The sequence below is a fragment of the Gopherus evgoodei genome, chromosome 3, assembly GCF_007399415.2.
Source record: "Gopherus evgoodei ecotype Sinaloan lineage chromosome 3, rGopEvg1_v1.p, whole genome shotgun sequence".
Taxonomy (NCBI): domain Eukaryota; kingdom Metazoa; phylum Chordata; order Testudines; family Testudinidae; genus Gopherus; species Gopherus evgoodei.
The window spans coordinates 45,883,900-45,911,212 of record NC_044324.1 but is presented as its reverse complement, the minus strand read 5'-3'; the positions used below and the strand labels follow the sequence as shown (position 1 = coordinate 45,911,212).

The 27,313-nt window shown below is 41.1% G+C and overlaps 1 protein-coding gene across 2 annotated transcripts in view; it reads right to left on the bottom strand.

Moving 5' to 3' along the window:
• Window positions 1-24,144: 24,144 nt before the first annotated feature.
• The window catches only part of PXDN (peroxidasin), a 165,026-nt gene continuing 161,857 nt past the window's right edge, over window positions 24,145-27,313 (bottom strand). For both annotated transcript variants that reach the window (XM_030555520.1, XM_030555521.1), the window contains one exon: window positions 24,145-27,114. In XM_030555520.1, the coding sequence (XP_030411380.1) occupies window positions 27,070-27,114 (45 nt within the window). In that variant the 3' untranslated portion in view covers window positions 24,145-27,069. The remainder of the gene's footprint in view (window positions 27,115-27,313) is intronic.

Genomic DNA, 27,313 nt, shown 5'->3' with positions numbered 1-27,313 from the left:
GCTGTTTACATCAGTATATTGTTTTGTCTGGTATTTTGAACTATATGACATACAGCTACTTATTAACTCAGGCCAAATGAAAAACCTTAAAGCCAGAGTGCCTATTATATCATGGGCATTGACAACTGGGGCCTTGGAGGGGTTAGGGCTTCCAAGAAACTGAGGAATCACGTTCACAAATAAAATAACACTATATTTGGAATAGAAGCTCATTTGTCTCACTTTATTAAAAGTGGACATATTTAGTCATAGTGCAAAATTGCTCATTAAATGATACTCAACAACTTGTTTTATTATTTTTAACTCTACCTCCCCTCTCCCCCAATGAAAAAAAAAGTTGTGTATCCTGTATGTGACATATCTGGAAATCCACATAGAATAGTAGACAGACTAATTATTTAAGATGATAGCATAAAAAGGGAGTGTAATGGGATCACACTCAGCTCTCATGAGCATCTCCTGGCTGAGTGTATGTGCCTGCACCCTCTCTCTGTTTGTGGTGGATCTTCAGTGACTCAGCCCTCTGGCCAAGCCATACACAGGCTGTCTAATATAAAAGCAATGCAAACCCCTTTCATACAAGTCCAACAGGGCCTCAATGAGTGCCCTCTGTGATGTCTCTCTGTTTGTCCCAGCTCTAGACTAGATCAGTGCCCCAGGGCTCCTTCCCTGGAGTCAGTGTATTCACCTTTTCAGGGCCTTTCTGGTCCCCAGCTCTTCAGCTGGGCCACTACAGTTCAATTCCCCTTCTGGGGTGCCTCAAAGTCCAGGCCACTTTCACAGTGGTTGGTGGCGTGACCCAGGCCCACCCTCTTCTCCAGGTTCTAGCCCAAGGACCCTATAGATAGCAGCCATTCACAATGTCCCTTTAAATAAACAGAGCTGCTGCTGCTGCTGTAGTACTTCTCTGGGCCACTTCCCACGTATTCTTCACCCTTACCTCAGGGCCTTATCCTCATGGAGTCCCAGCAGGCAACCTGGAGCACTATACAGTCTCCCCCAACTCTACCAAGGAACTGAGTTCACTCTAGCCCTGCAGCTCTTTTTATACTGACCTGCTGGGCCCTGATTGGCTGCTTCCCACACAGCCACTTTAGGCAGATTGGAGGATCTCTCTACTGCCCTTTTCTGGGGCTGGGTGTGGGAGGACCACAAGGCCTCCAGCAGGGGGCCTCAGGGCCTAGTCCACCTGTCATAAATAGATGATTAAGGGTTAATGTCTCTCTTACCTGTAAAGGGTTAAGAAGCTCAGTAAACCTGGCTGACACCTGACCAGAGGACCAATAGGGGGACAAGATACTTTCAAATCTTGGTGGAGGAAAGTCTTTGTTTGTGTTTTTTGTTTTGTTCGTTGTTCGCTCTTGGGGCTAAAAGGGACCAGACGTACACCTAGGCTTTCCCAATCTTTCTGAATCAGTCTTTCATGTTTCAAAATTGTAAGTAGTAACCAGGCAAGGCAGATTAGTCTTATGTTTGTTTTCTCAACTTGTGAATGTGTCTTTTTGCTGGGAAGGATTTTACCTCTGTTTTGCTGTAACTTTGACAAAGGCTGGGAGGTGGTCCCTCTGGTCTATATGATCTGAGTACCCTGTAAAGCCTTTTCCATCCTGATTTACAGAGATAACTTTTACTTTTTTCCTGTCTTTAATTAAAAGTTTCTTTTATGAACCTGAGTTGGATTTTTCCTTGTTTTAAGATCCAAGGGATTGGTGGGGGGAAAGGAGAGGTGATGGTTAATTCCTCTGTTTTAAGATCCAAGGAGTTTGGATCGGTGTAAAGCCTCTCAAGGCAACCCAAGGGAGGGGAAAGTCTGGGGGGAAAAGGAGGAGTATGTTAATTTCTCCTTGTTTTAAGACCCAAGGGTTTGGGTCTGGGTTCCCCAGAGAGGCTTTGGGGAACAGAAAGTATTGCCAGACACTAAATTCTGGCTGGTGGCCGTGGTACCAGATTTAAGCTAGTAATTAAGCTTAAAAGTGTTCATGCAAGTCCCCACTTTTTGTACCCTAAAGTTCAAAGTGGGGGAAAAACTTGACACCGACCCCATAACACAAGCCTAATGTATGATCACACCCTGTCAACCATATCTTTAGAAACGGCACAACATTTTTTAGTGACTTGGACTCAGTGTAGTTCCAGCAATGATAGTACATTATATGAGCAGCAAAGAATCCTGTGGCACCTTATAGACTAACAGACGTTTTGGAGCATGAGCTTTCATGGGTGAATACCCACTTCTTCAGATGCACCCACGAAAGCTCATGCTCCAAAACATCTGTTAGTCCATAAGCTGCCACAGGATTCTTTGCTGCTTTTACAGATCCAGACTAACACGGCTACCCCTCTGATACAGTACATTATATGGCATTAAAAAGATTACACTTCATTTTCTAGGTTCTTTATGTTACCTTGAACAGGATGTACTAGAAAAAGAGTTATCCTAAAATGTTAAACCAAAGCAAAGATTGAATTTTGTCACTACCATATCATTTCCATTGAATGCCAAGTCAGTACATTCCCAGGGTGTATACAATGATTATGGTCAGAGCTGGGTACTATTATTACTTTGACTACACCTTACAAGTCACTCTACACCTTGCTTGAAATAAGGTTTCTTGAAAATTTTGTATTAAAAAACACTACATTAAAACAATGTAGTTTCAATGTCAAGCACTCAGAAGTGCCAGAATTGCCAGAATTGAGAGTCCCTGTACAACCTTACTTTGGCTACTTTTTGTGTATGCATTATGATACTATTGTTAATTACATGATCATATAAATTTTCTTTAGGACCCTATGTCTCATTCAGTGCATGGGATGGATGGCACTTGCTGAATAAGTTGTTTTCTCCTTATTATTCTACCTGTGGCCCCAGACCTCATTTATTGCACAGTATTCAATCCTTGCTCTTAAAACAGAAATTTTAATTTCCTCAATGACTGTGCTGTCATGCTCATTATGGTACCTGAGTGCTTCACAAACATCAATAAATTCATTAGCACAACACCCCTGTGAGATGAGTATTTAACCATCAGGCTACAAGAGTAAATGAGCCAGAGACATAGCAAGCATAAGAATGATGCTGTAGCCTAGTGACCGAAGCACTCATCTCACAGGTGGGAGACCGAGGATCCAGTCCTGCTACTTTAGTGACTTTTAAAATTATTTTTCCACTGTGGAACAGCTTCAACAGGAGAGACAAAGGGAGTCCCTAAATCACAATATCCCTGTTCCTAGTATACTCCTGTGAGAGGTGGCAGATCCCATTTCAAATCCCTTCTTTCTCTCAGGTGAAGGGGGGAGTTGAACCTGGGGCCTCAAATATCCCAAGTGAACGCCCTTAACACTGGGCTAAAATTTACCAGCAACAGCTTTCGCCCTGGGCCTTTGTTTTAGAGAGGCTTTACAACTGAGAGTCCCAGGCAGAGGGAAGCCTGATTTTAAGCACCTATCTCAGAGAGAGGGGCAGGGCTTATCTCTCCTTGGCAAGGTTAGGTGAGGAGCTGCCTGGTGTGCTGACTTTTATGAATCCCATTCTCAGGCACATAGCTCTCCCTATTCATTTTGTAGGGAGCTGAGGCACCAACCTCAGGCTCTGTGAATTCTAGTTATTTTCTAGGTGTCTGTGAGAGAGCAAAAGGAGTAAGAGGGAATGAGGCAGCTGCCTGCAGGAGACCTGAGGCCTGAAACAGGCTTGCTAAATGAACTAACAAGACACAGCTGGCACAGGGAGGGAACCATAAGCAGATGGTTCCTTGTAAGAGAGCTGAAGCATTGTTTGGGAGAGCTGATTCTGGGGAGTGAGCTCTGAGCAGGCCAGCTGCAAGCCAAGCCCAAGCTCTGAGGTTACAGTCATGCTTTGGAACAGATTTTCGGGACTATGAGTTTTGTTTTGAACTGTTTTAATAAACACAGACTCCTCTAAAGGATGTGATTGGACAAGCGAGTGAAACGTCTGTAAAGAAATGGGCCTGGAAGCAGGAGAACAGATGCACCGCAGCCACAAGGGGGAGCAAAGGGTCTGCCAACTTCTCTTCAGTGCCTGACCTTCTTTGTGAATATAGCCCCTAGTGATGATTTGGGCCCTCATGTGGAAATGGGTGCCTTGTCTTAACAGTGAAGGCTAGCAAACTATACCTTATCTCACTGATAACTTCTTCATGGAACCACTGCATTCTTGCCAGAGGATCTCCTGACACTGCATTGAGACCAGAGCAGCTAACGAAAAAATGGAGGCTACTTACCTGTAACTGGAGGTTCTTTGAGATGCCTGGTTCTTATCTGTATTACACATGTGGGTACCCTAGTGCACCATGCACCTGAGTCTGGAGTTTTCTTGCAAGCAATGTCAGTTGGTCTGCATATGTGCCACAGCTCTCCTCATGCCCCGAAGCTAGGGCATGAAGAGCAGTGCAGACCAGTGCCTCTCCAATTCCTACTTTTACTACAAATCCAAATAATCTGCAGCAGAGAGGACAATGGAATACAGATAGGGACCACACATTTAGAGGAACCTCCAGGTACAAGTAAGTAACCTCCATTTCTTCCTTAACTGAGTCTGTATGTGTATTCAACAAGTTGGAGGGTAACAAGCAGTGGTCAAATAGGAGGTCAAACAGGACACAGAAGTGATGGCTGACTGTAATACTGTTGTCCCTACAGCTGTGTCTGCAGTAGAAGATTGAACCAAAACATAATGTTTTGTGAAGATGTACAAGCAGCTTCAAGTATCTGCCCTATATATCTCCAGTAGAGGTACATCTCTCAGAGATGCACAGAGGTTGCTTGCACTCTGGTGGCATGAGCACTCACCCCCACCCAGGCCTAATTGGAAGCAAAGGATAATACAACCAGAAATCTATTTTGAAAGTCTCTGTGCAGGTATAGCTTGACTCCTTGGCCTTTGTGTTATGGAAACAAATAGTTTAAGTGTCTTCCTAATGTCTTTTATAGATAAAAAGGCCAGTGTCCTTCAGACATGCAGAGAATACAGCATCTTCTTAATCTGAAGCATGTGATTTAGGAAAAAATACCATTAAGTGGATGGTTTGACTCATATGAAACTTGAGATTAGTAAATTTATATTCTTTTTGGACTCCCGAAGGGTTCAGATGCCTTGTGTGGTATGTTCGCTCCATGAACTTTTCAGCCTACGAGGGAGGCATCAGTAATGATTCTTTCCCCAGGAGTCGATGTGAGGAAAGGGATCCCCAACTTGCACCATTACCAGCTTTGTCCACCAGACAAAATAGTCCAAAACCTTGGACAGAATTGTCATCTTGTCATGATGTTGCTCCTCTTTGAGTACCTGGACAGGAGCCAGGCTTGCAGACAATGAAGATAGATCCTGGCAAATGGTGCCATGTGTGAGTGAGGCCATGTGGCAGAGAAGGGGAAGGCAAGTGCTGACTGAAGTCCAGGGTCTGAACGTGCCATGAACACATTCATGACTTTGAACCTCCCAAGAATCAGATAAACTCTTACTATGTATGAGTCCAATGTCCCCCTATGAAGTCTGTGGATCAACATGGATTCTTTGTCATTGACACAAACATCTAGTGAAGGCAGTAGACTGAGCAGGTTGCCCGCTCGATTCCTTCATATGATCTGCCCATCAAAAGGCAATTGTTGAGGTATGGAAAGACATGAGACCCTTTCTTCTCATCCAGACTGCACTACTGAAAAAAACTCTTATAATGACCCTGGATACCTACTTAATCCAAAGGGGAGGACTAATTAATAATGGTCTAGCCTGAAGACGAATCTGAAGAACCTCCTGTGGGATGAGTGAATGTCTATGTGAAAATATGCAGTGGCCTTGTGGCATAAAACCATATGCCTTCTTCTAGAGATGTAATTATTGATGCCAAAGAGATCATGCAGAATTTTAGCTTTTGGATGAATATGTTCAGTTTGAGAATCGGCTTCCATATCCCACTCTTTTGAGGGATCAAGAAGTAAAGGTAGTAGAACCCTTCTGTTGATGCTGAAGTGAAACCCTTTCTATGGCTCATGAGAATGGTCCTTGAAAAGGAACCAGGAAAGGGGTTTATGGGTAGGAGTTATGAGAAACTCAACTAGATAACTTCTGTGAATAACTTCCAGTATCCATTTGTCAGTAGTTAGGGCTTCCAGTTTCGGACAAATTGGATAAGGTGGCTTCCAAAACTCTGAGGGAAATGATGTAGTACCAATAAAGGAATGTGTGTCTCGACAATACCATGTAAAGAAACTCTTTGGCTGCGTGTTACAGTGCGATGTGGTGGTGGATATTGCAAGGGCTGCATTCCTGGTCCTATAAACCCTTTGTCTTTTACATGGTAGTTCCTGAGGATGTTGATGATATGAGGACTGAGGAGATGGTCTCACTTTATGACACTGTCTATGATATTTTTTCCTGGGGCCAGGAATATAGATGCCCAGGGAGCAAACAGTTTTCCTTGAGTCCTCGAGGGAATGGAAAGCTGCATCTGTCATTTTGTGGAACAGATTGATGATATCAAAGGGAAGATCCTGGATAGTACTCAACACATCTCTAGGGAAACCTGGGGATGATAAGCACAAGTCTATTTCATAACAATAACTGTAGCTATTTCTCTGTAAACAGTGTCCACAGCATCCACAGTGGCCTGAAGGGAAGTTCTGGTCACCAGTTTGCCCTTGTTAATTAAGGCCTGGAAGTGGGATCTATCCCTTACTGGGAACTTGTCCTTAAAGTCTAGAAACTTGGCATAAAATAATATTTATCCAGGAGGTCCTGATAATTTAAGATCCTAAACTGAAGAGAGGTGGAAGAAAAGAAACCTCCCAAGAGGTTTAGGTGCTTGGGTGCCTTGTCAGAGGGAGTAGCTTTTGGGTGTTGTTTCCTGTATCACTCAGTAACTTCTTGTACGACCAAGGAGTTAGGTGGTGGTGTGAGGATAAAAACTCTCCGCCACCCTTTGGACAGAACAGAGTAACACTTCTTGGCCCTCTTTGGGGTGGAAGCAGAAGTGTGCCACACTACCTTTGCTAGGTACAGGATGGCCGTTTTGATTGGAAGGGCCATCTGACTGGGACCAGAAGGCTGAAAAATGTCCAGCAATCTCTGTTGAGGCTCCTGAACTTACTCAAGCTGAATCTCTAGCTCAGACACCACCATGATATTGTCTGAAGTAATCAGGTGGAGACTGAGATGATCGTGTAACCACTTTGTTTGGTGAAATAGCCCCCAGAACCATTGGCACCATCTTACTTTCTTCCTGTGATGGGGGGTTCACCCCACACTAGAAAGGAAGGGGATAAAAGCAGCCTAGGGAAGCTATGCAGAGAGCAGCCAATTGCAGAGAGGCTACACAGAGAAGCCAATCAGGGCCCTGTGGGCTTACATAAAAGGAGATGCAGAGTCAAAGACAGTCAGTGGCTGTGGTTAGAGCAACAGGAGAGGTCTGTGTTTCTAGCGGACTTCAGGAAAATAGCACCTTGGACAGAGCAGTTGCTTGCAGGGACCAGGAAGTAAGAGTGTGCTCCTGGCTGGCTGCTGGGACTTGTCCACTCGCAGCTCCCAGTGGCTGTGGTTCAAAATACCGTGACCTCCCCAACTCCCCGTTACTCATTTTTGAGTCAAGACCAAATGCTGGTCTCCCTGGAAATCTGTATAGTATAGGGTAAAAGAACACAAAAGACCAAATTTCCCAGTCCGTGACGTGTTTTTCACGGTTGTGAATTTGGTAGGGACCTAATCTTATCCTTCATATGAGTAAGTACAGGGAGTCAGATTCTCAGAGCGTTTACTTAGATCCCATGGGATTTTTTTCTTTCTATCTTACAGTTTGAAGTTAATATATTCCATGGAGATAGCTGATTGGCTCTAAAGTTTAATTGATGGAAGGGATTAGTTTTTTCCGCAACATAGCAGGAATTTCTTTTCGAGGCCCCAAAGAAGAATGTATTAATGAATACATCTCTGCAAGCCCTGAGCTCTGTGCTTGCCTCTTTGCTCTACTATGCAATGACGGATGTAACAACAGAAACCTTGTGAAGCTCATTTGTCTCTGAAGACCAAAACCTGCTAATTGAAATCCTAAATAGCAGCCACATTTCTCATAATTTGGTAAACTGCCCAGGGTAATTTGATATATTTGCTGACAGGGGGTGATGCAGTGGGAGCACCTGTTCCAATAGGATGAATCTTGGCAGTCATGAAGTCTGGCCAGAAAGGTATTTTTTTATACCTGCATTTCACTTGTAACTAGTCAATATTAGAGCATGGCCCACATGGCTGCCTTTTTTCTCTTTACTCTTTAGGAGATTTCAGCAAAATGAATGAGAAATTGATGACAAGTGGTGACAAATTCTGTACTGAATATATTTTCTTTTCATAGGATTTCTGTCTTGGAAATACATCCTGGGCTGCCGTCACCTAAAACTGTGTGGTAATTCTGTGATGAACTTGCAGGTAGCAGAAGGAATTCCTTCAAGAAAACTCTGCTCTTAATTTATAGTGACATACTGTTCTTGTCTGCCTAATGAAGTGTATTCCGAAAGGTGGTTCAGACGCTTGAGGGCCTGCAAATGGCCAGGACTGTGTAATGGGCAATTGTCTCCTGGGATGCCTTTTATCTTTACGAGTTGCCATGGGAATTGGTTTGTACACACAAAACATCCATAGTACTGGTCATGGGCCAAGGGGGAAGCAGCCACATGGCAGGACAGGGACTATATAAGCTGTAGTCGTTATTTATTTTTGGGGGCTTTTATAAGATACTGTTCAGTATTCAAAAACTAACCATATTAACTGTTCCTATCCCAGTGTCTTTCCTCTTGTATCACTATGACCCAGTAGAAACAAAAAGCCTGCTTGTATTCTCTCAAAGGGAATCCCAGGTCTCTCCTCTCTCCATGCAAAGCCCAAAATCTCAGGAATATTTTTAGGAGAGCTTGAGATCTACAGTGAAGTCCTGGCCTCAATGCAGTCAATGGCAATACGCACACTGACTTCAGTGGGGCCAACATTTAATCCTTCATCTTTATTTCCTGCTAAAATATCTTCACTGGACTTCGGTTTAATGCCCTACTTGAACAGTGCCATCTTACTGTAGTGTGGTATTCTCCAGCACTGCTATGAAGATGAAAGAGAAAAACAATGGGACTTATAGATAAGGACTATCTAGATTTCTCCCTATGTCATTCTATGGAAACTCAACTCAACAAGGGTTTAGATGAAGTGAATTGTTTAGATGAAGCCACTTTAATTCTAAATGAGAGTGTCCAAACAGGGGTTTAATACAGTTTACCTAAGGCCTGGTCTAAACCAAAAACTTAGGTCAACATACCTACATTACTCAGGGTTGTGAAAAATTTCATACTGTGTGCAATGTAATTAAATTGAACTAATCCCCACTGTACATTGTCATGTTCAACTTCTAATATAAAAGTTGAATTGTAGCACTTCAACCTTATCAAAACAAAGCACTTTGACCTTATCAAAATGAAATGTATTAATAATTTTTCATCGAAAATTTTAGCAAAATCAATACATTCTGCAGAATATTTCAATTTTGGGGAATAAGCATTTTCTAATGAAAACTGGTACATCAGAAAGCCCCCGCCCCCGCATTATGGAGGATTTGAAACCCATCCCCATTATGCTATGAACTACACAAACACCATCTAGCCCAGTAACCTGTCTTCTGACAATGGCCAGTGGCAGATGCTTCAGAAGGAATGAACAGAATAGGGCAATTATGAATGATCCATCCCCTGTTGTCCAGACCCAACATCTGGCAGTTGGAGGGTTAGGGACACCCAGAGCAGGAGCTGCATCCCTGACCAATAACTTTTGATGGACCCATCTTCCATGAACTTATCTAATTTGTGTTTTGAAAGCAGTTATATTTTTGGCCTTCACAGCATCCCCAGGCAGAGTTCCAGAGGTTGACTACACATTGTATGAAGAAGTGCTTCCTTTTAAACCTGCTACCTATTAATTTCACTGGGTGACCCCTGGTTCTTGTGTTATGTGAAGGGGTAAATAACACTTCATTATTCACTTTCTCCACATCATTCATGATTTTATAGACCTCTATCAACCCAGCCCGCCTTAGTTGTCTCTTTTCAAAGCTGAACAGTCCCAGTCTTTTTTAATCTCTTCTCACGTGGAAGCTGTTCCACACCCTTAATCATTTTTAGTGCCCTTCTCTGTACTTTTCCCACTTCTAATATATCTTTTTTGAAATGGGGTGAATAGATCTGCACTATTCCAGGTGTGGAATTACCATGGCTTTATATATGTTGGCTGATTTCTTGCAGGCATGGCAACAGAAGAGGGTCTTGAGAAGGAATTTGAAGGAAAAGAGGATACTTAATCTTACAGGTGAGGACCAGGAAAGTGATGGACACAAAGGACAACAAAGGGCTAGATTGACCTTTGGTCTGACCCAGCATGTCTAGTCTTATGTTCTGATGCAACATAGGATGAGCAAAGGCATGGTTGGGAAAGTCTACTCTTTTTATTTTTGTGATAAACAAACAATAGCAAATATTGTAATGTCTGTAAAATAAAACTGAGGCTTTCTCTCTCAACCTTTTTATGCCAAAAACCTCTTCTTTGTCTGTTGGTCACTGGAAAACCAAGTTTGGAGCAATATATTCAAGCCTTCCCGGGAGTAGTACCTCTCTGGAAGTGTTTATAACCTGAGTGATTCACCATCATCATCTCCTACTGTTCTTAGTTCCAAGCTGTGGCAAACCCTCTCCCCCAGCCCTATATTTGTTGCATGCAATTCCTGCCCACAGCGATAGATAAACCATATTGCATGTAGTTGCAATATCTGTCACTAAAACTGCCAAACGTGTATCAATAGATATTCTTTCCAGTCTCCCCATAGCTCTGGGCAGGTATATGTTTTACACAGCATATGCTCCTTAATATACTTGTGTATGTTGGGGGTAGGGGACATATCCACGTCTATCTGTAATACGACTGGTGCATATTCATTTATGAAGTGCATATATTAGTCAGTTTCCATATTCTAAAGGGCCCCAGGGGATAAATAGTGGAGAAAAACTACACAACGCTGGCTAGAATATTTTCATCCCCCATAAAAAGCAATCTTTCCATCCCCCAAGACAACCCCAATTGTTTTTCTGTAGGTATATTTTTATGCTAATCCCTATTAAAAAAAGACAAGCCAAACTAGGGAAAACTCACTGCAGTGCTCCCAGAAACAGCTGTAATCCTGATAACAGCAGACTACCAGCCTCGTTAAAGATATGAGTAATTTAGTTTGGTTTTCAGAATATAGCAAAAAAATTTAAATGCATATGATTTGTAGGGTTGTAAAGTTATATTACCGAGAAGAAGCCTTAAAGTATTCACTAGATGCACACATCCTAAATCAGGAGTTGGCAACCTTTCAGAAGTGCTGTGCTGAGTTTTATTCACTCTAATTTAAGGTTTCGCATGCCAGTAATACATTTTAATGTTTTTAGAAGGTCTCTTTCTATAAGTCTATAATATATAACTAAACTATTGTTGTATGTAAAGTAAATAAGGTTTTTAAAACGTTTAAGAAGCTTCATTTAAAAATAAATTAAAATGCAGAGCCCCCTAGACTGGTGGTCAGGACCCAGGCAGTGTGAGTGCCACTGAAAATCAGCTCATGTGCCGCCTTCGGCATGCGTGCCATAGGTTGCCTACCCCTATCCTAAATGTATGTAGCCATTATGTATCTTGCTTTTTTACACAAGTTTCTTATTTGCTTTGCTGCAGGATCTAAAGAAGGAGGTTCAATTTATAGCTCCTGGGCTACATGCAGCTCTCTAGTTACTCTTGCAGATTATGCATATTTGATCAGTGCTGTGCTCTGTCTGTTACCAGGCTGAATACCAGAGCTCCAGTCACAGGAGCACTCCCATCCCTGCCTGGCACACAGCATAGATTATTAAGAAAATGAACTGGTGTGTGGGAGCTGAAGAGACATTTGAGGTTGCCACTTATCAATATTCATATGGGTATTTAATGACACATTCAATCTAACAAGTTTTTTGTCACATATCACATTCCTTCCAGTGGATGATAAAATGAATGGAATGAAATCTGCAATGTACTAATTGTTATAGAATATGTGTAGAGCCCTGCCCGGATACAAAATTTGTACCCCCATTTGATCTGCGATTTTGCAAAAATAATCCGCAGATATCTGCATCCACCCATATAATAGCGGATATCTGCAGATTTGCAGGAGTCAGATATTAAATTTGGATCTGCATTCATCTGCTAGTTGCAAAAATGGTCCACTGATATCTGCAGATATGCAGGCTCTGGTTACATGAGAGACCTTCAGAAGGCTACAACTGATTCTCTCTCTGCTGGATAGTCTATGATGCCATAGTCCCGAATATGCAATGTTACAATCTGTTTCCAGGAAATAAGTGTCAGAACTGTCCAGAAAGGTTGATAAAGAAACTAGTTCCACCAGCTTTTTGATACTTTGCTCTAATCACTATAATAAAACTATGAAATATTCCCAACATTTTAGAAAGTCTCACTAAAAATGTACTAATTCAGTATAAAGCAAGACTTCTGTGTTTTTCTGTACACTATATGACCATTTAAGGAGTGACTAGGCAGTGGTTAAAGCAGGAGACTTGGAGTCAGGACTCCAGTTGGGGGCAGATTGAGTTCAATGACACTATGACAATTTACACCAGCTGAGGATATGCTCCCTGAGCTCTAGTCTCAGCTAAACCTCTGACTTGCTCTGTAACCTTGGGCAAGTCACTTAATGTCTTCTGGACCTCAAATCACTCATCCGTATAATGAGCACAACTTGCAAGGGGGGGTTCAAGACTATTTCTGTAAAGTGTTTTTAGGTCCTATAATGACAGGGAACTATAGCAGCGTTTTATTATTTTACAATGCAAGGCCTTTTTTTTTTTTTTTAAGCTGTGATGTGTGTGGTAGGTAGTCATTCCATAAAAGGCAACTCTGGCTATCATGCAGCCAGCCAATCCTTGCATGTAGTTAAACAACAGGAATAAATCAATTAGCCCAGAGAACTTCAAATCTAATTTAATCTTTCCCAAAATACAGCCAGAAAGTTTTTGAAATCCCCATTACTAAAGTTGGCAGTTAACTCTGTTGAACCCTGGCAGTACTTCAGCTTGGCCGAAGACAAAGACATTTATGGAAGCAAAAGCTTCTAAGCAAGGCTCCATCTGTTTTACAATCATGACAAGTTACCAAAAGAGAGAGACTCAGTGATGAATACAAAAGCACTCTAATAGAATTAAATATTAAACAAACAATTTGTCCCGTAGATTTGAGTCTTTATTTTTGTGAATGTATTACTGTAGTGAGGGATGAAGTTTGTTAATGTACTTATGAACTCTGCTATTATTAAAGGTTCTCTTGGAGGAGTAGGTTCTCCCCTTTTACATATTTATTTATTAACTTGCCCTCTACTGAAGTTCAAGCACTTGGTCCCTATTAGATTATGAAGAGAAACTGAGTATATCTGTGAAGAAAACCACAAGTCAGACATATAATTAACTAGATCAGGGTATCCCAAAACTTTGCCACACCAATTCTTTGCTAAGGTGAAGACAAAAAATACTATTCAGAAATTGATGCATTTTAAAGGAGGATGGTTGAATATTCTCCGTCAACAATTATTTTTTCGGGGGGAGGCATATTTTAGTGGCGTATTAGTTTGGTTTCTTTGTGTTTTCGTTTCAATTTGACACTCAAAGTCTACACTGTATAAGAAGGGATAACCAACTGGCAGCCTAATGGATTCTAAATTGCTCATCCCTCCACATAAACACCACCTTCTCCAAATGTCTAGGAGCAAATATGGGCCTTGGAGTATGACCTGAAGGATAACAAATCCAGGCTCTGGTGGACCAAGAGGGGACTGAATTCCAGAGCTGAGGGAGTTTCATATAAAAAACTCTGCAAACGGCTACCTCCTACTTTTCATTCATGAAATATTATATATTTAATACACATATGTTTTATATACACACACATCTATTTATAGGGAGCGTCAGTTCATCTCAGCTGTGATAGTATTGCCCAACAGGATCATGTGAAGCTCACATTTGGCTTTGACAGTATAGTACCCTATATCTCGAGGTGGCCAACCTGTGGCTCTGGAGCCACATGAGGCTCCTTGTATAGGCACCGACTCTGGGGCTGAAGCTACAGGTGCCAACTTTCCAATATGCTGGGGGGTGCTCACTACTCAACCCCTGGCTCTGCCACAGGCCCTGACCCCCCTCCACCCCTTCCCGCCCCCTCCTCTGAGCCTGCTATGCCTTCGATCCCCCTATCCCGAGCCTCCTACACGCCATGAAACAGCTGATTGGGAGTTGTGGGGAGGGAGGGGAGGAGCTGATCGGCAGGACTGATGGGGAGGCGCTGGGAACAGGTGAGCTCATGGGGGGCTGCTGACATATTATTGTGGCTCTTTGGCAATGTACATTGGTAAATTCTGACTCCTTCTCTGGTTCAGGTTGGTCAACTCCACTATATCTAATCCAAAATACATGAAAAAAGCCAAGTTAGAAACAGAACTAGAAAAACCTTATATAGATACTACCTGCTGCTTCCATTACTTCAAGTAGCTTCACTAACCTGTGGCTAATAAGCAAGAAGGAGAGGTTACTCACCTTGTGCAGTAACTAGAGTTCTTTGACAGATGTGTCCTTATGGACACTCCACTTCAGGTGCACGTGAGCTTCCTTTATCTTTGATCAGAGATTTTTGGTAGTGGTGCCCATTTGGTCCATGCATGCAGCCTATATATGTTCATGCCCTGTAGCAAGGATATATAGAGCTCCATGGATGATCATCACACAGTTCCTTCTCTACCATGAAGCCCCGCAGAAGAAAATCTGAAGTAGAGAGAAAGGAAAGTCCCATAGGAACACACGTCTCAAAGAACTCCAGTTAAAGCAAAAGCTAAATAACCTCTCCTTCTTGAGTAGTATCCCTATGGGTACTCCATTTCAGGTGACTCCCAAGCAGTATCCCCACAAAGAAGATGGAGCTTTGGAACAGAGTCTAATACAGAAAACAGAACTGTATTGCCATACACAGCATCGACTCTAGAGACATGTAGTAAGGCAAATTACTTGGAAAAAGTATGAATGGAAGTCCAGGTAGTCACCTTGCAAATCTCATTAAATGGATCATTCTTGAATAATGCCTTGGAAGTAGACTGCAGCCTTATAAAATGAGTTAGCAGTCTAGAAGGAGGTTGAGTTTTCATAGATTCCTAGAGACTAAGTCCAGAAGTGACCATTGTGATCCTCTAGGCCAGTGGCTCTCAAACTTTTTTTTACTGGTGACGCCTTTCACAAAGCAAGTCTTTGAGAATGGACCCCCCCATATAAATTAAAAACACTTTTAAATATATTTAACACCATTATAAATGCTGGAGGCAAAGTGGGGTTTGGGTGTAGAGGTTGACAGCTTGTGACCCCCCATGTAATAACCTCATGAACCCTGAGGGGTCCCAACCCCCAGTTTGAGAACCCCTGCTGTAGTCTGTGATGGAGAATCCACCACAACCCTTTGGTAAATTGTTCCAATGATTGATTACTCTCACCATTAAAAATTTACACCTTATTTCCAGTCTGATTTTGTCTAGCTTCAACTTCCAGCCACTGGATTGTGTCATATCTTTCTCTGCTAGATTCAAGAGCTCATTATTAAATATGTGTTCCCCATTAAGGTACTTATAATCTTCTCTTTGTGAAGCTACATAAATTGAGCTCCTTGAGTCTGTCACCATAAGGCATGTTTTCCAATCCTTTAATCATTCCTGACAGAATCATAACATGAAATGATACAACCAGAGATCTGTCTTGAAAGTCTCTGGGCAGATTGTGGATCCATCTGCAATTGAAACAAACAGCCTGGGAGATGTTCTGAATGGTTTGGTTCTTTCCAAATAGAAGGCTGATGCCCTTCTGACATCCAGGATATGGAAGGCAGCTTTCTGCCTAGTCTGATGCGGTTTTGGAAAAAAAATTGGGAGATGAATGGACTGGTTAATATGAAATTCAGAAGATTCATTAGGTAGAAACTTAGGATGTGGTCAGAAAGAGACCTTTTCCCTGAAGAATACTGTAAATGGGGGTGGGATCTGTCATTAAAGCTCCCAGTTCACCAACCCTTCTGGCAGAAATGATGGTCACCAAGAAAGCTGTTTTCATTGATAGGTGAAGCAATGAACATGTGGCTAGTGGCTCAAAGGGATGTTTCATAAGACAATTAAAGAAAAATTTCAAGTCCCAAACTGGAGTAGGTCCTCTAATTTGTGGAAAAAGATTAACCAGGTGTGTGAGAAATTTGATGTAGTGGGATAAGCAAAATCCCAAGAACCTTCTATCAGTGAATGAAAGGTTATTATAGCAACCAAGTGAACCATGACTAAACTCATAGTAAAATTTAATCCTTTTAATTCTAGCAGGTAGTCTAGGTCAGTCAATAGAGGAGTGGACAACAGAAACTTGTCTATGGGTACACCAGAGTTGATAGATCTTTCATGTCTGAAGATAAGTGTGATGCTTGGACTCCTTTCTGCTGTTTAATACCACCTTTTGCACTACTGTTGAATATAAAGTCTCTAACCCAGAGACCATCAAGCAGTCACACCTGAAGCTGCAGGATCTCCAGAGACTGGGGTGAAGTATCTGACCTGCCTCTTGAGACAATAGATGGGGCTGAGTGGAATTTGCAGTAGAGGGTGAGAAACAAGTTGAATGAGGTAAGTATACCAAACCAGTCTTGGACACGATGGTGCAATTAAACTGACTTTATCTTTATCCTGCTTGCTCCCATTGAGAACCTTCATGAACAACTGTTTTGGTGGATATGCATTAAAAAGGTCCTTTGTCCATGAAATGAGGAAGGTATTTTCTAGTTACTAAAGACCAAGCCCCCTTATCAAGCAAAACCTCTTGAATCTCATATTGGTTGTACTGGCACAAATGTCCATTTCTGGAAATCCCCAACTTAGAAATATGCTGTTGAGGACTCGTGAATCCAGCTGCCACTCATAACTCTGGAAAAAGTGTCTGCTGAGATCATCAGCTGGTAAGTAAGAAGCTGAGATGACCATCTGGTTGGTTATGCACCAGTTCCAGAGTTTTATTTCTTCAGCACAAAGTGAGGGGAGTGAGCTCCACTCTGATGATTGATGTAGAACATGAAGGCCATGTTGCCTGTTGTGATCTTGGACTTGTCTCCGATCAGTGGGAGGAAGTGAGAATAAGCATTCCTGATTGCCCTCAATTTCAGAAGGACCATTTACTTTCGATGGTGTGAGGACCAAGATGTGCTTGAAAGAAGGGGACTCCCGCACAGAGTTTGGAGGGATTCTTCCACCAATCGAATGAGTCCAGAATCCAGAGAAACAGAGACCTTTTTGTCGAGACTGTGCTTGTTTGGTATGCAGATTGTCTTGAGCATTCCCTGTAAAGAGCAGAGATGCAATCTGGCATGTTGGGTTATGAAGACACATGCTGCCATATGGCAGCTAAGAAAATTCCTTGCTGAAGTGACTTAACTGAACCTTTGCAATAGGATTGTGCAGATTTATAAACATGGTAAGCAAGCCCTGGCTGTCATGGCATCTAGAAAGGCTCCTATAAAATCTATTGGTTGAATCTGAGATCAAAACAGACTTTCTGAGATTGATATGGAGGCATAGATTGTGAAACAAGGACCTAGCTGTTTGTACCACCTGTCATGGTGTAAATTCCCCACTCTGAACCTTAGCGTCCAAAAGATGGGGTACCAGCATGAATTCCTCTAAGCTCAATTACCAGCTTAGAACCTGTAGCGCTGCCACCAACCAGGAATTCCAGTGCCTGGTGCACTCTGGTCCCCAAAAAACCTTGCCCGGGGATCCCCAAGACCCAGACCCTCTGGATCTTAACACAAACAAAGTAAACCTCTTCCCTCCCCGTTGCCTCTCCCAGGCTTCCCCTCCCTGGGTTACCCTGGAAGATCACTGTGTGATTCAAACTCCTTGAATCACAAAACAGAGAGGACAATTCACCTTCCTCTCCCCTTCTCTTTCCCCCTCCCAGACTCTTCTTGAGAGAAAGTAATCCTGGCACAGAGAGAAATCAGCCTCTCTCTTCCTCTTCCCTCCTTTCTCCCCACCAGTTCCCTGGTGAATCCAGACCCAGCCCCCTGGGGTCTCACCAGAATAAAAAAACCAATTAGATTCTTAAACAAGAAAAGCTTTTAATTAAAGAAAGAAAAAACAGTAAAAATTATCTTTGTAAATTTAAAAGAAATGGAATAGGTACAGGGTCTTTCAGCTATAGACACTGGGAACACCCTCCCAGCCTAAGTATACAAGTACAAATTAAAATCTTTTCAGCAAAATACCAATTTGAACTCCTTTCAGCCAATTATACATTTGAACTTTTTCCAACCAAATACACATTTGAACTTCTTCCAACCAAATACACATTTTCAAATAAAGAAAACAACCATAAGCCTAACTCGCTTTATCTACCTAGTACTCACTAGTCTGAACTTATAAGAACCTGTATCAGGGAGATTGGAGAGAAACCTGGTTGCACATCTGGTCCCTCTGAGCCCCCAGAGTGAACAAAAACCCAAACTAACAGCACAGCACAAAAACTTCCCTCCCTCAAGATTTGAAAGTATCCTGTCCTCTGATTGGTCCTCTGGTCAGGTGACAGCCAGGCTCACTGTTCTTGTTAACCCTTTCCAGGCAAAGAGATATGAAGCACTTCTGTTTTATTAACTTTTCTTATCTGTTTATGACAACCACCGATAGAAACTCCTTATAGGATCAGCCCGAGAAGCCAGTCTTTGAGATAAGGGAAGACAATTATGCCCAGACAATGTAGATGAGCAGCTACAATTGCCATGATCTGTGAGGCAGAAGAGTGGCTGGAAGGACACTCTGTATTAAAAGTGATCATTGTTGACTATAAATGAACAAATGTCTTGTGAGGGGGTTATTGCAACATGGAAATATGCGTCTTGCAACCAAGGTCAGATAATCATCTTGATAAACTGTCTTGAGTAACTAAGTCCAAAGCAGATTGTAAAGAGTTGCAAAGAATCTCACAAAACTGGATGACTGGGCAACAAAATGCCAGATGAAATTCAATGTTGATAATGTAAAGTAATGCATATTGGAAACCATAATCCCACCAATACTACAAATGATGGGATCTAAATTATCTATTGAACACCATTCAACAAGAGAGCTTGGAGTCATTGTGAATAGTTCTCTGAAAACATCTACTCAATGTGCAGTATCAGTCAAAAAAGCCAAGAGAATGTTAGGAAGCATTAGGAAAGGGACAGATGATTAGACAGAAAATATCATAATTATACTATATAAATCCATGGTATGCCCACACCTTGAATAGTGCATGCAGTTCTGGTCACCCCACCTCAAAAATGACATATCAGAATTGGAAAAGGTACAGAAAAAGACACAAAAAAGACTGTGTTTGTGGAACAGGTTCATACAAGGAGAGATTATAACACTGGGACTTTTCTGCTTGGAAAAGGAGGGATATGACAGACATCTATAAAATCATGAATGGTCTGGAGAAAGTGAATAAGGAAGTAGTAGTATTTACTCCTCACATAACACAAAGACCAGAGATCATCTAATGAAATTAATACACTGCAGGTTTAAAACAAACAAAAGGAAGTATTCTTCACACATATGCACAGTCAACTAGTGGAACTCATTTTCAGAAGATGTTGTGAAGGCCAAAACTATATGGGGTCAAAGATAAATTATATACGTTCATGGAGGATAGGTCCATCAACTACTATTAGCGAACATGGTCCATGCTCGGGTAGCCCTAGCCTCTGACTGCCAGAAGCTGGGAGTGGATGACAGGGGATAGATGAGTTGATGATTTCCTGTTCTGTTCATTCCCTTGAAGTACCTGGGTTTGGCTGCTGTCGGAAGACAGGATATTGGACTAGATGGACCATTGGTCTGACCCAGTATGGTCATTCTTATGTTCTAATGAGAACTACAACCCAATCCCCAGAATTTAGAGAGGGAATTATAGCTGGGGTTATCATCCTGAATTTCTTTTGTTTCACATAGTTGTTGAGAGTCTGAGATCTAACATTCATCTACATCCCCCATTCTTTTTGGGGACCGAAAGTACTTGGAATAGAATCCCTTCCCTGTCTGGATGGAACTGGTTCTATGGCCCTAATATAGAATACAGGCAACAGCCTGTCTCAGCAATTGACCATGAGATGTGTCCCTGACGAAGGACAGGGAAAGAGGGTGACATGGATGGTGTATCCAGATGTTATGGCCTCAGAAGCCCATTTGTCAGATGTATACTATCTCATTTGGGTTGAAATTCGGAGAAGTAGTTTCCAAAGGGAAAAGGAGGCTGGGATTGGTGGACGCATAATCCCTGTTGAGCAGGTGGTTGAAACTCTCAACTTATCCATCAAAACTGCCACTTAGATGATGTACATGGCTGAGATTATGCAGCTCTGATAGTAACTGGTTTCTTTTTTGAATATCTAGGCATCTTGGCTGGTGGCTTTAGCGGCCTCTGGAATGAGCTTCTGGACTGGGTGAGATCTCTGAGAAGCCTGAGAAGTGCTCAACTTTCTTTTATTTGCAGCTATCACGTCCTTACAACGCCTGTAAGGAAGGCATCAGTAGACTCTGAAAAAAATCGTCACCTTCAAAAAGGAAAGTCCTCAGCATGCTCTGCACTTCTCTAGGGCAGTCCCGACATTCGTAGCCAAGATGCACGTCACATCACCATAACAGTGGAAACAGACTGAGCTGCAGTATCTTCTGCATCTAAGGAGGCCTGCAATGATGTCTTGAATTGCTCACAGGCTCCCCTTGTAAATGTTCAATAAAAGTGTTAAATTTGTTATAATTCAGATAGTCATATTTTGACAAGAGAACTTGTTGATTCCTATCCTGAATTGTAATGCTGCAGAGGAGTAGCTCTGATACTGAAAAGATCAAGAGATTTCTGGTCCTTATGATATGAGGTGCCACTGGCATTGTACTGCTGCCCGTGTTGTTCACTGAATCCACAACCAAGGAATTCAGTGTGTAAATAAAATTCTGAATCTTGGATTGGACCTAGTAGTTCTTGTTGGAAAATCTGCAGGCAGGGGGGTGTAATAGTGGCAGTTGAAAGATTGTCTTGGCTGATGCAGAAAAGCCCTATTAATTGGGAATGCCACACATTCTGAAGCTGATGTGTGTAAATGCCCAAGAAGTTATAATGGGAATCCTGGTCTTCCTCAGGGCGAATCTGAAGCATATCTGTGATTAACTTAGTCCCACCTCCTGGAATTGCCTGAAGTCATCTGATACGGAAGATGGTGGAGACATTAGAGACTCATCCAGCAATGATAATGAAATGTTCATATGAGGTATTACCTCCTTATCAGCCTTGCCTTTTGTTCTTCAAAGGTGTCCTCTATTGGTTCTGGCTGGAAGGGAAGGTATGGGAGAGCGAGAATCACAGGGTAACTCTGGGCCCAATAGGCCACTGTGGTGGACCAAAAACCCTAGGAGGAGATAGCCACTGTCAGTCATCCTAAAGATGTCCCACTGAATAACAATGATCCCCTGAACTGAGAGTTGTGAGGCACAATCAGAATCTCTCCATGGAGGTGATAAGTGCTCTCCTTGGATGGTAGAAGTTGGTGAATTGGGTTTTCTGATGAGATGTTTGTCAGTGACCAAGAGGATCTCAATACTGAGAGATGTGTATAAAGCTGATAGTAGAGGAGACTCTGGTTCACTGGGTAAGAACAGGTCTCTTGAGTACTGGAACTCCTGTGGTACAGGAGGAACAATGGAGCTAGATGTCAATACTAAGGGTGGATATCTGACTATTAGGCATGGTAAGATGAGCCTGTGCAAGTGCAGATTGGGGAGCCTGGGGTTGCTGAAAAAACATATCAAGGATACTAAAGAGCCAGATGGTGCCAATCTCTTTGTTGTAGAATATCTGCTAACAGGGCTGTAATCAGCTGTAGCAGAGGTCCTTAGGTACTGGGTTTTTTTTCAGAAAGGCATATCTCTTAGAAGCCTTAGATACCTTCACAGTACTGGGACACACCTGACGCCTCAGTAACACTGCTCTTGGGGTCTCAGGTCTCCAGTGACCGAGACCTCTTTCAAGGAGATCTAATAGTTGTGCTCTTTTTGATGGTTGGTACCACAGATGCAGATGTAGATCTATCCCTCAAAGCTCTCAGTAACCGAACCTCGAGGAGAATGGGGTAACGGTTGTCTGAACCCTTGTTGCTCTCGATGACTGGGATCGACAAAGGTATGGGATAGCAACAGTCTTATCCCATAAAAGTTCTTCGTGACCAGGATCTAGAAGTATATTGGGACACTACATAGGAGCGTTCTTGGTGCTCTGGTCAGAAACAGGTTCAGGGCTTGATCTACTATGCAGAGTTTGAATTTTATCTCCCTATTATTATGGATCTGCTTTTAGATGAAGAGCAGATTTTACCTATTACTCTCAAGCTGTATCCTGCATTTAGAGTGTCCATTGCTAATTGAGAGGATTCCTGACAGGAAGAAAAATGTTTAAAGACAGGTAATCCTGTCATAATCCCACAATAAATGTCCAAAAATTTTGCCAGAAATGTGGAAAAATATAAAGGAAATCTCAAAATAGCTAACTACAATCTAATGAACCAGCAGAGTGGGAATGCTTGATGCTCTGTCTCAGGCCAAAGCCCATTGAGAAGGAACTGCGGGTGGTTTACCCACACAGACCTATTATACTACCAGAAATGAAGATGTTTAGGGTGCATGAGTTGGCTGAAAGGGCATTTGCTTCCAAACATCTCTGGCCAAAGGCACAGGGAGGTGAATGCATGCCTGAAGCAGAGCACCTAGAGGAATACTACTCAGAACAAGTGCATTAGCTATGTTTTCTGCTTCTTAATTCATCTCTTCAGGTAACTGAAAAAAGTTTGATGAATGCAGAACTCAAGTTCAATACTGATATTTCTTACAGCAGTTTATTGTAGATTTTGGAATTAGCTTCTGGAACACAGTCTTTAATTTTTCATATTGCATACCTAGTTTTCCCAGAGGTATATTAGTCAAATTGTTGTTTTATAAACATCATCAACTGTATTGTACTAAATGTTTAAGAAACCGGCCATTTTCCAGGTTGATGGTCCTAGGGACTGGCTAGTATCCCTTGAGCACTAGACTTTCACCAAAAGGATATGACTAACTAACACTGATTTCATCAATAACTCATATCCTATGGTGAGAGAACAGGGTTCTAAGCTTGTGGTGAAGACATTAAGAAGATCTATGCTGGAATGGAGGGTGATTCCACAGCTGCTAAGGAGACGGACTGGGTACACGACTACCTGTCTGTATTAAGTCCTAATCCGGTTCAACCCCCAAATGCCCTTCTCAGTGACAAACACTTACTCCTGCATGTTCTACCACAGCCCAAAAAGTAACAAAAGGAAAATGGTATGCACTTGTAGCAGAGGCCAGAAGCAGTACTTCCTGGCATGGCATCCACAGAAGCTCAGTGGTGTAGCAGCAGCCAGCTGCTAACAAGCAGTATGAGCCTGACTACCCATCTGTGGGAGGAAGGAAACCTCTCCTAATTGTAGAAGAGGGAGATAGAAAAAAGTGGCAGTGCACTCATTTTGAAGGTGGAAGGGAGACTGAAGGAATTGTGCTGGAATGAGACATGTGTAGGTGATATGAGGCCTCCAAGTGTCCTTAGTGTCTCGGTGCAATTTACTTAGGGTGAAGAAAGGTTAATATCAAAAAAACTTTCAATTTTTTTTTTCCTGAGAAGGACCAGACTGAGAAGGCTGTAAAGTGTTCCAGCTGCTAATAACTAATTCCTTCTCTGATCCAATCTTTACCCTCTGTCCTCCCTCCCTGCATGGAGTAAATGGTAAATATATACTTTCACAACCTAAATACAAATCTATAACTTTATTAAACTGACATTCACTTATCCCACTAATTGATAATTCTAGTGTCAGATATGGAGGGTTAATACTAAGCTTCTTCAAGGAAATCGTTCGTCTGGCTGATAAAAAACATACACACTGTAGCTTCAAGAAATTAACAGGTAGAATATTTGGAAATGTGGCCCATTTATTTCAACTGAGAAGCATTCATTACACAGTACAAACAGTTCTTTGGTAAATTTACTGATTACAACAAAAATAACAAAGACTGCTTTTGGTAACAGTTTTAAAAAGTAAATAAATATGCACAATTTGCAACATATTACAGCAATATTCTCACAGTGGATACTGAGGAAATGATCATGCAGCCACTGGCCACTGTTTCAGAAATGTTAATATCGGTGCTGAATCTGTAGACACTTTAATAAAGTAAATTTATACAATCTTGATTGCTTATTACATTTAAAATTGTTGGTGAGGATCTGCTTTTTCTTTATGTTTTATGTTTTTGTAAAATAACTCAAGATGAAGCGGTATAAGCATTTCAAGAGTTATTCCAGAATCTTTTTATATATTGTATGAGTAAACACTGAACAAAGAACAACAGACATTCACTTTATTCTGCGGCAGGGAGGGGGGAATGAGATACATGGTACTGTTATATAGTGTATAAATGGAAAAGCTCTTCTGCTATGATCTGAAATTCTAAGGATATTTAATTCATATAAACATGGGGGGGGATAAAATTAATAACCCATTGGAAGCACTTTTTTTTTTAACTGGTCTATATAACCATATACATACTTAAATTATGATATTTTATTTGTTTCTGCAAGCCTCTCTTTGAGGAATTCTTATTATAGATCAATGGGAGTTCCATGTGCATAGGGCTTCCAGGGTGACTGTGTGACTGGACTCTCAAGAAAACAGAACAAAGTACTAGAGTATCAAAAAGGGGACGGAATGTGAAAGCCCTAGATACCATATGATACATCAAACATGCTTTCCACATAGTTTCTAAAAATATTAAGATAGGTACATAAGTCAAAACTTTATATATAAAAATCAATTGAAATATTCTTAAAAATACCCCATGTACCTCTAACATACGTCTTTGCTTAACACTCCACTCACATGTACATATTACTCTTACCACAATGTCAAACAAGTCACTGTAGTAAGATTGTAATATATCCAAAGTTTGAAAGCAGTGTCATAGTATGTAGTTATCAAATTATAGAACATTAAACCTACTACCCAGGGAAATTATGTGCCAAAATATATAGTGGAAATGGCATTGTTGCAATAGATTAGCTATTACACACAATATGATTACTATGCAAATTAAGTCTTTACATAATTTGAAAGACTTGCAATGTTGCTTGTCTCTCTCACCAACAGAACTTGGTCCAGTAAAAGATATTACCTCACCCACTTTGTCTCTCTAATGTTTACATTTGTGCAGATTTCATTATTCCCTAAATCCTAACAATAACTCAGAATCCAGAGAATTTAATAACTTCAGTAGGAGTTCTGCATTAGCATTGAGCCCTGAATTGTAGGAAATTTGGGATTTTTTCAGAAGATGCACTATAAATGAAAAACAAAACTGTAAAATGAGGTATGATAGTTGTCTTTCACTGAATGCAATAAAATATGCCTGTTAAAAAGGTGAAGAATTGGTGTGCTAACACATACACTGCACTGACATAGACATATTTCTATAGTGCTGAAAAATGAATTATGTGAGGAGTAAAGTTCACTGGAAGATCATTTTTAACACGAGCCATATAAAGGGACTCAGTTATAAGTATGCATGTACTAGCTGAAAAATGAGAAAACCTAGAAACTCAAATACCTTGTCAGAAAAAAAATAAAAAGGAGTAGCAATCCACAATTATTGGTTAATGCTTCATTTTGATTGTTCTTTTCATAAACAATCAGTGCCATGATATACTCAGGAACATATGTCTACTGACAATATGTACAATGAATCAGTAGCTATCTTGTATGCAAAATGGCATGTGACATTTTCACATTTTCAAAACGGGGCCTTAGTAACTATACATGTGAGCACGTCCTGAGATGGAGAGAAGAGTGCTTGCAAACTGGACTTTGGATGGTCACTTTACACTGATTTAAAATAATGAATCTAAAAAGTAGCCAAGCAATTACATATGTTTTGACAAAAAAATATTATATTAATTTTAATATCAACTGCTACTTATGAGTCATGTACTGCTTCCTAAAGTGAGGAATAACATTCAAGGAACACTGTCAAACACTTTTGTAATACACATTGTTTTAATACTGTCCTAGAAACTTGATGTTTGTTTCTCATTCCCTAACAATTTCATGCTCTTCAATTTGTCAAACACTGATTAATTTTCCTCTTCAATTAAAGAGAGGTTGAAATGCAACAGATTTTTTTTGTTTTTACTTCATTGTCTATGTGCCGGCATAATTGACTAAGCAATCCAAATGCCAGAGACTTGCAGAAATTGCCCTTGTATTAGCATAGCTCTGAAAATAGTTTTTATTAAGCTTTTATTTTAGCTTTTCTTCTTCTGACTTTATTAGCAGAACACTGAACATCAAGTCACACTAATACTGAAAAGAAAAAGTAATATTTTATTGTGCTTATTTCTCATAAATGGAAGATGTTCTGATTTATAATGTAAACGTTTTAAGTAAGTCAGTTTGGGTGCCTAAAACTACTTGACAGTGTCCCTTGAAGTAGCACCAGAGTCATTTGTCTAACCTGAGAATCTTAACACAGAATTATCTTGACCTGTTTATTTCCCTTTCAACATTTTTGCATTGTGATTTTCTTTTTATGGGCAAATAATAAAATAATACATCATCTTATACTGTTACAGCACCATTAGAATGTTGTCACGTAAAATCTTGATTTCTTGCTGTTGTTTTAAGCTTCTGGTTACCTGTATTTGCCATCAGCAGGCATCGTTATGATTTGAAGAGGACACATCTTAAATTCTTAGAGGAGATTTATGGCTTCTTTTCCTTGCTAATAGTTTGTTTTTAAACAGATGGACAGCAAACTCCTTCGACTTTCACTGGTTGTAGAGCAATCAGTTGGTGGACATGATTCTACAAAACAGGGTAATCTGACCAACCTGTATTAGCATAAATATCACAACAGTTTAACACATTATTAGCTTTGTCTACAAAATAAGAGATATGATATTTACATTATTCAGGAATGTATTCCCAGCCATTCTTTCCAAGGTTCTGGCTACTGGGACAAATTCTGAGGTATCATGGTTTGTTTTGAGGTTTTTAAATTTGCATCTAGAAGAAAGCACCTTATATGAC